This window comes from Sphaerodactylus townsendi, linkage group LG06 (assembly GCF_021028975.2).
Source record: "Sphaerodactylus townsendi isolate TG3544 linkage group LG06, MPM_Stown_v2.3, whole genome shotgun sequence".
NCBI classification, from domain to species: domain Eukaryota; kingdom Metazoa; phylum Chordata; class Lepidosauria; order Squamata; family Sphaerodactylidae; genus Sphaerodactylus; species Sphaerodactylus townsendi.
In genome coordinates this window covers 85,538,732-85,553,320 of record NC_059430.1, presented here as the reverse complement: position 1 = coordinate 85,553,320, position 14,589 = coordinate 85,538,732, and the positions used below count along the sequence as shown (strand labels likewise).

Genomic DNA, 14,589 nt, shown 5'->3' with positions numbered 1-14,589 from the left:
CTGTTCATGCAATTTTAACATTCAGTGCATGTCTCTGTACAAATGATCTAATTGTGTTAAGCCAGAATTCATGGACAACACCCAAGACAAGATACACAAGATATACAAAGATTGAAATTATTGTTCTTTCTTATCATTGTATATTCTTTACAAATCCAATCAAAATCTTTTTGCAGTTTCTGCTTATCACTAAGATAGCTTATGAAAAATAAGGAACAAATGCTAACCTGTTTTACAGAAGACATTAGCAAATATTAACTGTCATCCACTGCCAAAGACACAATTGGATTTGTATTAGAGGTAGTTGTAAAATAGATACCCTGAAATAAAGACACAGCCTATAATCTAAGTACAGCATATACAGTAGAGGCACATGTATTCCTCAACTAGTGTGATTTCATGTGGCAAAAGCAGTAAAAAGCCTGGGTGGGGGTGGGGGGAGAATACAGTGTATGAAATTGTAGAACTAAAACTTCATTTCCTTAATACACTCAAAGGAAACACAACTTACGTGTGTAAATTGAGTCCTTTAGAAAAAGAATCCTCATCTAAAAAGAGGAAAAAAGAAAATGCACTCCCATATGCATGAAGCACAGTTTAAGCCCAACCATCACTGACCAATCAAAATTAGTGAATGCACTGCATCTCTCTGCAGTGAAGGAGAAGCGACAAGGTAGGCTTGTCATACCCTACAGGCTGCCCAGAACAAGCTTTCTGAAAGCAGCCCGCACCGCTCCTGTTCCAGAACAACCGAGTCTCAATGTCGTCTCTGGAGACAAGAAGGCTTCAGTATGTTAAATTACTTTCATTATGCCTTTTCAGACGCTTATTGATTCTACGGTAGGAAGCAGGAGACTGCAGCAGGCTCTGAGAGCAGCATTCCGTGTGGCAGACGGGAACAAAACGCTGAAACAATGGCACAACACAAGCACAAATTTGCATTGAGATCCTGTTTTGGAGAGATGCTCTTCACTCTCTTCCCCCTGTATTCTGCTAACAAGTGAACCAGCCCCCCTCCCCACAAAAAATGAATCCCTCTAAACTGGAACGGCTCCACCAGCTTCGGGAATTTATCCAATCCTCAGTGAAGGTAAGGTGCATTCCTTATTACTATATGGTGCCTAAGCAGAAAAGAGGTTTGTGATGGGGGTGAGACTGCAGGTTCAACTGTAAAATTCTGACTTAAAAAAAAACTTCCTGTTCGTATGTTTAATGACACACACCTTGTTAAATATTTAACAGGACTGACAAAGGAATGGAGTCCTTGGTGTGCTCATCTATAAATGCATAAATGTGGAAAATTACCATTCATGTGCCCAAAAGCTCTTAGAGATGGTATAGCTTAAGATCCTGTTGCTTAAGAAATTTTTACAGAAATTGAAAAAGGATTCGTCCAGGCCATTTTTAAAACTATTGATCACCACGTATCTTGTAAATAGATTTAAAATACTCTGTAAAGAACAAGATATACTGCTTTATGGAGGATGGGTTAGATCACTAATCCCTGAAATGTTCATGAGAAAATAATTACCTGTTTTTGTGCATGGGTATTACTCTGTTAACTGCTTAGCTACTGAAGGTATAGTTCAATAAATGTAATGTAAATAAGCTCACACAAAGTAAGGAATTTTGAATGAGACCAGCTGTAATTCCCACGGAGCAGAACAGGCTCTTGATGGTCACATGAAGTCAAGACAGGAGTGCGTTTAGAGAGTAATCCTAAACAGGTCTATTCCGTTCTAGTCAATGGGGATTACTCCCAAGAAAGCAGCAGTCACATATGTAAAAGCAGTACCTATGAATACTTATGAAAAGAATGCAGCAATTGTCCTGCTTTATTGCCTACTGTCCTTTATTTTTAATATTTTGAAATGTGCACTGAAGAGATCTGAGGGGGCCCAAATATTATTTTTAAATAGGTTTTATGAATTTTTAAATGGTTTTTAATGATTTTTTAAGTTTCATAAATGTTGATAGGTTTTAATAGGTTTTATAAATTTTAAATTAGTTTTATTGTTATAGATGGTAATGGTTTTTGAGTCTGTCAATATGACTTTTATGACTTTGATGTTATGTTGTAACCGCCCTCAGACCTTCAGGTATAGTGGGCAAAAAATACATATAAACATATTTAGAAATAATCAAATGAATGTTCTTAATTCTATATACTTCATGCAAAAAAACCCCATTATACAATCGCTAAAACAAGCCATGTTACACGAAGTGCCTTCAGATGAGACTATATGAAAATGTTATCCTAAGGGATACCTGGACGCACATTATTCTAGAATCTCTGTTTCTAACCTTTCTCTCTCTGTCTTTCTTCACAAGGGCACAGATTTTCTAATTTGGTTTTATTTATAACAACATGAAGAATACAGTTGCTTGGGGAATCTTCTGAGCCATCTGCACTACAAGTATCAGGACATGTTTTTAATTTTTTTAAGACAGAAGAACCAGAGCAAAACCCTGGAGGAAGTCCACATTACCCTTTAAATACTTGCAACACATCAGCAGGGATTAAGACACCTGATACAACTATTCATGGAGAGAAGATTAAATCAAGGATTTAAAATTACAGCAAAATGGTGAGCATCTCACTAAAAAAGGGGGATTTATAATGTAAAATCAGACCTGTGGAGATGGCTGATGAATGAACAGTAAGATGTGGCTTTTTGTATGTTACCAGTAAGCTAAGATTGGGCTTTATAAATACTCTATAAAGTGTTATCCAAGTCACTAGTCCAATGACCGAAGTTTAACCATCACAGGTCAGCTGATACAATTCATGGGCCTCAGTGAAAACACAGGAACTGAATTATATGACAACTTCTGTGGCAAACTCATAACTTCAGACCAATGCACCAAAATCCTATTCAAATCAGCATACCACTGTAACAAGAGGATGTCTGAATACACTTCTGAAATCAGTTGTTATTTAACAATTTTTATTTTGCTACATCTGGGAAAATAAAAAATGGTGCCAAACACCACAAAAATGTTAACAGTCACAAGCCTCTTACAGAAGTTCTGCTTTCTACTAATGGCTTTTAAAAAAGAAAGATAATTCGTATCTCTCAGGCACTGGTCTATAGAAGCATATCAGGGAATTAAATCCTTTGGTTCAATTTTTTTTAATCTGCTGGTAACCGTGTTGGAGGGAAAGGAAAAACTAAAATACTCTACAAGGCAGGAAACAGATTGCAGCCATCTCTCTGTTGCCAGGTGAAAACACTTGTCAAAATCAGTCAGTGACACCATGTATGAATTTATAACAAGCTGCTCCAGCAAACTGAGAGGCCCTTGAGGTAAGAGAAAACAGGTAGGTCAGATGCTGCATGCCCCCAACCTCTGCTTCACATTTACAAAAGGACAGAGCACAGCTCTGGAGATGCATTTCATTTCAATTACCTTTTCATTGTGAAATCTTTCATTTAACAGCATATCTTAGTAACTGATCCAATAAAGCCTGGTTTGCTTAAAGCTGCCTGTCTAAAAGTTGGCACATTGAATTTTGCTTTATTTTTGTCAGATTTCGGTTTGCATATTCCTTTCGCTTATTTTACAAGGCGAGAAGTATTACTTATTTTCAACTTACTTAACTCTAATCTTCCTGAATCCTTGTTTTTAAACTACTGCAAAATACTATGATATACATAGACCAATAGCTAAAACTGGCAGGGAGACATCAAATATAGAATATCATCTAGAAGTCAATTATTAAATGTGCATACAACTCAATAAAATCTTTTTCTTTTCAAAAAACATCCTGTTATTTTATATTTAAAGCTACTATTTAAAGAGAAGAAATTGTTTCAAAAACCTAGCAACTTCTGCAACTGAAAGGATTTTCAAAAATCTGTATGACATAAATGCAATTTTATTTACTTTTTTAAATGTTTATTTTATGATTTCTTGAGCAGTGACTGCATGAATTCAACCAAAGCCAAATTTGCCTCCAACTCAAAATCTCTGAGAATTCTTGCTGCAATACAAAGGTACATTGTTCCAAAACAGTAGATAGCAGCAATCTCACATAAATATGTCATAGTGGTATTATAATCTGTTCAAGGAATGATCATATTTTTACCAGTAATGACAGGTCACTAAATCTCTGAACTATGTAACTAGAGAAATAACTATCTATTACAATACTGAAATCCACATACCCCAAACCTACTAAGGTATTTTTGCTCATCCCCACTGTAATAACTAATATATGTTTATGTTTAATCTAGATGTGGAAAATTTGCCACAATTAAATATTCTTGCTTTTTGCAATGTGACACATTGCCTGCTAGTTGTCAGAGCTTCTTAGAATCTTGGCACTTCTAATTTATGCAGTTCCACAATCAAGTATAAGAATAAGGGCATGTATTTGTGTGTATACATACACACTATATACAGCTACACACAAACACATAACTACACAGAGAAACACACAGAGAAATTTCTGAATAGGCAACACTATACCATTACAATATATTTGAATGCTGCTCGTGAAGTCTGATGTGAAATAGTAATTTTAATCCAAAGAATTACGTATCTCAGGAGGAGGATTTCTTTCAAATCTAGGTCCTTCTGCATTTTTCCCACAAAAGCTTTATATAAAATAGTTCAACTTACTTTTCCAATGAGTAGAGACCAAATATATGCATACATATCATCTGGATTTCAAATACTGTCTGTTACAGCTTTTTAAAAAATCTATTTTCTTACATCTCAAATTCCCACTTGGCCAATTGTTATATTTATACTTGCCCAATTTACTGCATGTTAGTCGATGTACAATCAAAGCAGCTTGACTGTATGTATGCAATTCATCTGAAGAGTATTGAAACTCAAACTGCTATACATCTTCTCTGTTATCTTCTCAGGGCAAAACGATCTCCCAACAAAAGGATGTGTTTCACTTCCATTCCAGAAGTCAACATGCAGCCTGAATCTAACATTACAGTTCGAGATGCCATTGATGACATCAACACGAATATGTACCAGCCACTTTCTTATCCATTAAGCTTTCAAGTTTCTCTCACTGGATTTCTGATGCTGGAAATAGTGTTGGGACTTGGCAGCAATCTCACCGTACTGGTACTTTACTGCATGAAATCCAACTTAATCAATTCTGTCAGTAACATTATTACAATGAACCTTCATGTTCTAGATGTAATAATTTGTGTGGGATGTATTCCTCTAACTACAGTTATTCTTCTGCTTTCACGGGAGAGTAACTCTGCACTAATCTGCTGCTTCCATGAGGCTTGTGTGTCCTTTGCAAGCGTCTCCACTGCCATCAATGTCTTCGCTATCACGCTGGACCGATACGATATCTCTGTGAAACCAGCTAATCGGATTTTAACAATGGGGAGGGCTGTAATGCTTATGACATCAATATGGATTGTCTCTTTTTTCTCATTCCTGATTCCATTCATCGAAGTCAGTTTCTTCAGTCTTCAAAGTACAAATACTTGGGAAAACAAGACACTTCTTTGTGTTAGTGCAAATGAATATCACACAGAACTAGGGATGTACTATCACCTTTTAGTACAAATTCCTATCTTTTTCTTCACTGTTATAGTAATGCTAATTACATATAGCAAAATACTCCAGGCACTGAATATCCGAATAGGCACAAGATTTTCTACAGGGCAGAAGAAAAAAGCAAGAAAGAAAAAGACAATTTCTTTGTCCACACAACATGAAACCACTGATGCATCACAAAGCAGCGGAGGGAGAAATGTGGTCTTTGGTGTAAGGGACTCTCAGCCTGTTGGCAGTTACCTTAAATTGCCTTCACAAGGTGGGGCAGTAAAAGCGACATCACCGTTGGAGCAGACGGGAAAGACAGAAGAGAGTCTTCAGGATGTCGCTGTTGATCATTTCAACTTTTCTTCTCTGCTGGACACCAATTACAGTTTTAAACACTACAATTTTATGTTTGGGCCCAAGTGACCTTTTGGTAAAGTTGAGATTGTGTTTTCTAGTCATGGCATATGGAACTACCATTTTTCACCCTCTTCTATATGCATTCACTAGGCAGAAATTTCAAAAAGTTCTGAAAAGTAAAATGAAAAAGCGAGTAGTTTCAATAGTGGAAGCTGACCCAATCCCAAATAATGCTGTAATACACAACTCATGGATAGAGCCTCAGAGGAACAGGACAATTACCTTTGAAGACAATGAAGTAAGACAGAAGTGTTTAGTACCTCAGGTTGTTACAGACTAGACTGTAGTATGGTAATCACTGAATCATTTAAAAGGAAATATAAAAACAATTAAAATAAATACTGCCAAATAAGGATATTTTTTAAAAGAAAAAAGAAGAATTGCCCAGACTGTAAATGTTTAACATATATACTGCATAGGTTAGGCCTGTATATTTTCCTTCATGATTAGCCAAGATGTATATTGCATGGCAGTGTGTCAAAGTCCTATCAGAGGTATAATTTGTCAAAAAGCCTGTCCTCCTCTAATATACATCAAAGTAAATATTTTCTTTTTTTTAAAAAAGCCTTAAAAGAAGTGTACACTTTAAAAAGTAATATTTGAGTTGCTGTAAATATATAAAGCTTTGTTTTTAAGCTTTCTGCCACAAAAATATTTTATTGGCTTGCCACAAAGAAGTCACATGGCTATGGGATGGATCCAACCAGCTTTTCTGCTTATGAGAAAGGAAGGAGATGTTTTTGATCACCCAAAAAGTCTGTTGAGAACAGTGTATCTTGTGTAGGCAAAAGCCATTTTGAATGGGGACTATAGTGTGACAGAGAATTGGATGAGTTGGCTGGATCCAGCCCCTGCATTGTAAAGGTTTACCAACTGCCTCTGTTTAAACATACTATCCAGCTTTCTATCAATTAACTCTGGACACTTTTATATAACTGTGAATAGTCTAAAATTATGCCTCCAATCAACTCAAGATAAGATTATCTTCAACAAGGACAAATAAACAAAAAGAAAAAAGTCCTCTCTCAATCCTAAGGGACTCTGAAAGTTAAGTTTATTGAAAGTAAGGCAATAATTTATTTACAATTAAATGTCCCTAAGAAAAAGAAACTCATAGTGCAATCCTAAACACTTACACCTTTCTAAGCCCATAGACTTCAATACATATGGAAGGGCATAACACTCTCTAAGGCCCCTTCCGCACAGCACAGGGAGAGCAGGATAAAGTAACCCACTTTTGTTTTCATGTTCGCATGCTTTCATGCAGGCAGCGAACGGAGCCCGCAAATGTAATGCTGGCAGCTGTTGTGCCTTCGCACAGAGGCGTGGCTTTTTAAAAAATGCACCCCTCTCCAATGTGTAGCTCCGAGGGAAGGCTACGGGCGGGGACTGTTAAAAACCAGGAAGTGCAGCCGAGTAAAATGCTTTCCGACGCAGCCGTTCGCTCACAAGCAGCTGCAAAATGCATTAAAACAAGAGAATTGCAGATAGCGTGATTCTCCAATAACCCATTTGGGGGAGAAAACGCAGGGTAGCCTTGTTTTAGGGGCAGGAGCCATGCAAAGTTCCCCCTGAAACAGGTTTTTCCCTGTCCCCAGCCCGGATTTATTGGCCCATGCTGAAGGGGCTTTAGAGACTCATATTCCTTCCCTATTAGAACAAGAAGTCTCATGTGAGTATATTTTTAGAGCTATACAAAGAAAAAAAATGGGGAAGTACAATCATTTTAATCCCTTTAAAATACTTTATAGGTAAATTCTAGATCTGTTCAAGGTATGATAATATTACACTTTGGAACCAGTAATGATTTTTACTCACATTGAAGTCTTGTTCACACATTCTAGCTATCCTAGGCAGATTCCGCATGGGCCAAAAACAGTGGTGTGAAAACAGTGTGAAAATGGTGTAAACCCTTTTATATCGTTTTAAACCCTTTTACACTGTTTTCACACTGCTGTTTTTGGCCCATGCAGAATCCACCCTAGATTGATAACCTAAAGTGTTTTCTTGTCTGTGCAATTTTCAACAGCATTGTGTGTTTAAAAGGTACATTTTGCTTTCTGGAATTCAGGGCTCCAACAATGTTCATCAGCATTATGCTATGAAAGGAAAATGGATCAAACCCCAATGATATTGTCTAAATGTAGTGGCAAACCATGGCTTGTAGTTACATGAACAAACCTCAGGTCAGCATGTTTCATTCTTCTCCCTTTTCCCCTGCCCTCCTGTTGTGGAGAATAGTTTGATGCTACATATAAACAAACAAATGATGGTTTGCACTTCCATTCCAAAGCAGAATTGCTGTTCTTGATTGGGGGAGGGATTGAGCCATAGGCTCATTCCGCACATGCAGAATAATGCACTTTCAAACTGCTTTTAGTGCTCTTTGAAGCTGTGCGGAATAGCAAAATCCACTTGCAAACAGTTGTGAAAGTGGTTTGAAAATGCATTATTTTGCGTGTGCAGAAGGGGCCATAGCATTTAAACTGCCAATGAAAGAACAGGAATTTCCAAACAGCTGGCAGGAGGATGGTCATCCTAAATGCTATCTGGCTGTAAAGATGGACAGTGACTATTAACAGATAATATAACTCTTCTACCACACCCAAATTGGGCTATCCCTCTTCAATTGTTTTAATGTTACAGATGGGGGCTTCAACACTGTGGGCCAGAAAGGTGATTGCTAGAAGGATAAGGAAAAATTGGACTTCAAGATCTGAAGTCCATAAACAACCTTTCTGAAATTAAACAATTTATGTCATACACTTTTAAAATGACACTTTGAGAGTGTAGACATTCAGAGACATTTACAGGAAAGAGACAGACAATTCTAAAAAGGTAGGATAAGTAGTATTCCTTTCAGTTTGAAATCAAAGTGCTGTCAGAGAAGGTATCACAGTGTAGGAAACTGGAGCTGCCATAATTACTCAGATGCATACTGCAAACACCTATATGCAATATTTCACAGCTCACCTTAGGTGGATTCAGCTGCCAAAATACTCAGAGGCTTTGTCACTATATTGCTGTACACTCATGGAGAGGGGTTGCTGTATAGCTTATTGACAAAGATCTACTTTCCCCAACAACAGTCTCATTTCACTTAGATCTTCTTGCAGTACATCTGAAGACTAAGAATTTTAAATGTCCAAACAAACTTTTACCACAAAATTATAACAGATGTCACCTAATTCCACATATGGTCTAACCATTCCTTCAGTCAAGCAACTTTCAAATTCTTTTTTTATGACAGCTGATTCAATTTCCTCTTAAATCTTATGGTAAATGTTAGAAATCAGGTCAGATTTAAGCACGTACTTAGAGATCCTAAAGGTAAAAGTAGTTCTCCTGTGCTAGCACCAGGTCATTACTGACCCATGAAATGACATCACATCACAACATTTACTAGAAAGACTATGTTTATGGATGGTTTGCCATGGCCTTCCCCAGTCATCTGCACTTTATTCCCAGTAAACTGGGTGCTCATTTTACTAACGCTGAAAGGATGGAAGATCAAGTCAACACTAAACTGGCTATCTGAAATTAACTTCAATCAGGATCAAGCTCAGGTTGTGAGCAGAGCTTTGACTGCAGTACTGCAGCTTACTACCCTGCACTGCAGGACTCTTAAGAAGTCCCAGTATGAGAGAAATGTGAAAATGTGAATATTCATTTAAATGTATTTAACAGTGCAAACCTATACAGAATTACTCCAGTCTAAGCCTATGGATTTAAATGGGTTTATAATGGAATCACTCTGTAAAGGATTGCTGTTATGTTGGAGAAGTGTTTTCCAACTGTTTCGACATCACGGTACCCTTGACCTCACTCTTCATATCTCACGGTACCCCTGCCACCATCGCCCCACCTTCCCCTCCCAGTTCCCCTGCTTGTCACCCCCACCTAACCCCTCCCAGGGTGAAGGGAAGCACAGGGGGTGGGAAGTGGCTGCTGATCTTGCGGCAGGTCCTGCCCCTGGGCCAGCTCCATATCCTTGCTGGTGCGGGAGACACCGCAAAAGTGAAGGGGGCCGGTAGTATTGCTGCGGTACCCCTGGGACATGCTCACGGCACCCCAGGGTACCACAGAACCCTGGTTGGGAATCACTGTGTTGGAGGCTTGAAGATGGATGTTGTGAAAGTAAAATGTCACCTACACCAGTTTTGTCTTGAAAGCCTGCTCAGATACATTGGATCCCTTCACTGGCTGATTTTTGCTAAGACTGGGGCCTACAGTAGGCTTTCAAAATAGCCATACCATGGCCTGTCCTCTAAAAAGCCCTTGACTACCAATATTTCTGCTCTGATTGCCTGTTTTTTTAGAACAGTTGTAGAATGGTGCTTAACATTGGGCTTAACTAAGTAGTTAGAAACAAACTATCATCTTACTCATAAATAGATGCCACAGGCCTGTGAAACACAATCCAGCAGCCCCACTTAGGTCTAACAAGTATTTAACAGTTTCCAGATAGGAAGCAAATAATAGATGGTTTAATCAAGATTGTCACTAAAAGGGAGTGGGTAGCATATGCCTTAGTTAGCCACAGTCTGGAAAGAAGTAATCTATAGTGGAGCACACAAATGTCTAGCAAGGGAACAATTTACAAGGCAAGAGAGTTACTTGGCAGTGACATCATAAATATTATTAAGAGAATATTTAGCAGGCAAATTTTATGTTGCTATTAAATAAGACATAACACTGAAAATTATAAGAGTCATATAGCACTGCTATACACATCAGATTAGCTATTTTGAGTAGTTATTTTAAGCAAATTTCATTCTAGTGGCAATTGATGCAGTATATACCTAATGCAGTATACACCTACAAAATTAAATCCCATTCACTTGTAGAATTCACACAATGAAGATCCTCCGGCATTGTTGGCAACAACTAACTTCCTTAATTTGAAGATGATTCACCAAATTTCTACATCTCAGATAGTCTTTAGAAGCCTACTAAAATATAACTATTTTTTGTTAATTTACAAAGACTCATCTACCTGAAGAGTCCCCCAAGTACATTTTAAAAACTCTGCTTTTGTTTGAAGGATTTTGCAGATTTTATCAAGTGCAATGGATCCAACCAATTTACTGTTATAGATGCTGATATTTAAGGGGCCTTAAAATGCATTATATATTAACCTTATAATTTTTCACAGTGCCAAATCTGTACCATGAGATCTACCACAATTGTCATGCAGGGTTCTGAAAATTGAGAAAATACCCAGGTTTGCAGAAGAACCTTACCTACAAAAAACCTACCCTAATGTGGGAATAAAAATCTCAAAACATTAAGTGATATCTGTGCCTGTTCAGATGTTGTATAAATCTCACTTACTGGAGTCTGGGTAGCATTGTGCTATGATAGTTTTCCCCTCAACCCACAAATCATTTTGTTCTGATCTACGTGATAAGCTATGGGTGAAAATAAATATATAAAGGAACATGGTGCAGGAAAAAAAGTAAAGGTAGGATGTGGATCACAATCTCATACACATAGCCAGTAATACAGTACATGCTGAACTGTAGTACACATTATTTCTGGTAAATATCCCTCTTCTGTGATTTTACAATGGAAAATACCACAATACCACCTAAAATTTTCTGATCCTGTCCACAAGATTTCCACACAATAGTTACTTCATCATATGAAATTCCATGAATCCTACATTTGTTCATTGTATACCGTACGTAAGGGTACATGTGTCTGTTCCGTCACACATGAAGGTAACAATGGTTTAAAATGGTTTCCAGTTGTAAATGGACTGAATTCCCCTAAAAGAGAACAAGAATTTCTAAATGACTTTAAAAGCAAGATGGAGATATTCTTTGTATACAAGAAACACATATAAAGGAAAAGCACTAACCTTGTTGATTAATAAAAATTAGGCAATGAATATTCAGCTTCAACTCATACAAAAAAGGCAGAGTGGTCATTCATATATGAAACAAGCAGATAACAACTCTTGATCAAATTAAAGATTTAGATAGCAGATTTGTTATACTGAGAATCATAATCCCTAATGATAAAACATATACTATTTCAAATATATACACCCAATAATTCCAATGAAAACTTTTTTGAAAAACTGTTTCAACTAATATTGGACTTTCAAGAAGGGGAATGAATATGAATAGGGGACACGAGTGCAGTCATAGATCTGAATAAGAATAGATCGGAGGGGGGGGGAGGAAGTAAACTTCCTAAAATGTGTTCTCATATATAAAATAACTAAATGTAGTGAATTCGTGGTGTGTTAAAAACCCAAATGTAAGAGATTATACAATTTATTCAGACAGACATCAATCATATTCCAAAACTGATATGTGTTAGATCTCGAAAACTTTACTCACTAATCTATAAAAGATGGAAATAAAACCAAAGATTTATGTGGCTCATAACCCAATAGAAATAACATGGCAGACAATGAGAAAAGGAAGGAGATGGCCATTAGAGGATAATCTTCTACTGCAAAAAGTTTGAAATGTAGGTTTTAAATAAATAAAACTGAAGGAATGTCAAAAACATTAATCTGGGAAACAAGTAAAATATATATGAGAGGGAAATTGATAGCAATTGCTGCCAAACAAAAGAAAGATAAGTCAGAACTAAAAAACAACATTATAAATTAAATAAAATTTTGGGATAAGAAATCGGGCAAAAAATGAAAGAAATAAAAATGTTACGCAATGTAACAGACCTATTTGAGACTGAAAAAATGCAAAAGAAGTTAAAAATTTTGAAGCAAAAAACATCTGGACATGCAAATAAACCAGAAAGATTTTTAGAACAATGCTTGAGAAAAAGAAACTGACAAAGGAATAATCAAAGGGGTTAAGAAAAATGGTAAGATTACTTATTCAGAAAAGGAGATAAGAACGGTTTCCTTCTTTCTTTTCAGAACTATTTAGAAAAAGAAATGTTGAGGAAGAAGCTTTAAAGGATGATATTGCTAGGATTCCCAAGGAAATTTATAGAAGACTACAGAGGTCTGAATGGAAATATAATGATCCATGAACTGACACAGGCTATAAAGTGTTTTTAAAAAGGTAAAGAAAGATGGCTAGGACAAGATGGCTTTACTCCAGAATTAAAGAAATGATGAACGAGCTTTGCCAGGACAGGAAATTCCCTCTATCATGGCAAGAAGCATATGTAACATTAATTTAAAAAGGAGGAAAAGAGCCAGAACTACCATAATCATACAAATACCATTGCTGAATTTAGATTACAAATTATTTGCAACAATAATGGTGACTAAATTAAGAAAAGGTACACATAAAATAATCCACAGCGACCAAACAGGTTTTGTACCTAAAAGCTATATGAAAGACAGTGTTTGAAAACTGTATTTATTTTCCTAGATGCAGAGAAAGCTTTTGATAATATTTCATGGACGTTTATGTTTTAAAAAACTGGAGTATTTAGAACGTGAACTAAGATTTTTTAACTGGATAAAGAGAATATATACTGTATACAAAAAGCAAGAATATTAATTAATGGCACTCTAACAAGAGTTTCAAATGGAAAAGGGAATACGGCAATTACTGTTTATTTTGATACTGGATCTGTTAGCGACAAAGATTAGACAACAACAAAGAGTTAGAGGTCTGCAAATTAATGGAGAAGAATTTAAGTTGAAGAGCTATGAAGATGATGTGGTGCTAATAAGTAATCCTCAACTTTAAATAAAACATCTGATGGACCAGATTGAATTATCTGGACATTCTGCAGGATACAAGATCAATAGACAAAACAAAAATAATCACAAAGTTTCTAACTAAACAAGAAATAATAGACACTGAAAAGGTTACTGGATATGATGTCTTATCTCATAAAATAAAATATTTAGGGTCAACCTAAATGGACAAAATGATGCTATATATAAAGACAACTATGCAGTAACCTGGAAGAAAATACAGGAAGATTTATTAAGGTAGTCCAAAAGAATGGCAAATCCAAATCAACAAGTTTATTTGGAGAAAAAAAAGGCCAAGAATAAGATTTAAGATGTTACAAGATGAGGGGAAAAAGAGGAGGTCCAGCCGTACCTAATATTAAACTATACTACCTGGCTGCAGGACTTGTATGTATTGCACGTTTGATTAAAAACCCAGTCCAAAGAATAAGAAACTTAGGCCGGTTCCGCACGGGCAGAAAATGACGGCCTGGAGACTGTAAAAACGCCGTCTCCAGGCCGCCATTCCATGCGCATGAAAGCTGCAGCGCCAACCATGCCGCTCAGCATACCGCTCCTCGGCTGGCCCGCCAAGCGGCGTATTCCCAGAACGCTGGGAAGCGTTCTTTTTGGGAATACGCCGCGCGATGAAGCCCGCTTCGCCGAAGCGAACGGCAGCAGCTTCATCGCCTTACGCCTCCCCGCGCCCGGCACTTTACCTTGTCCCTGGGCCTCGAAGCGTGTCGCGCCGAGGCCTGAGGACACGCCCAGCCTCTTGCGCCGCTTTCGAGCAAGCGCCCAGGAGCGCCAGGCGGTGATATCCCCAGGCACCAGCGGCGATCTCAAACCCAGGGTTATTCTTTACGGGCTCACGACGGTACGCTGGCGGCGCCCAGCGGCGCCGGCGTCCCGCCTCTTCCCGGGACCGTCCGTGCGGACGGTCCCAGTGTCTTTGGGTCGGCGCGAAA

General features: G+C 37.5%; 2 protein-coding genes across 5 annotated transcripts in view; one reads left to right on the top strand and one right to left on the bottom strand.

Moving 5' to 3' along the window:
• The window catches only part of COG5 (component of oligomeric golgi complex 5), a 216,477-nt gene that overhangs the window by 163,961 nt on the left and 37,927 nt on the right, over positions 1-14,589 (bottom strand). The gene's annotated exons all lie outside the window — the stretch shown is intronic.
• On the top strand, positions 688-6,587 carry GPR22 (G protein-coupled receptor 22). The gene is given in 4 exon segments (XM_048499488.1): positions 688-1,090; positions 2,332-2,588; positions 4,878-5,810; positions 5,812-6,587. Coding segments are annotated over 3 exon segments (1,392 nt in total). The 5' UTR covers positions 688-1,090; positions 2,332-2,544; the 3' UTR covers positions 6,227-6,587.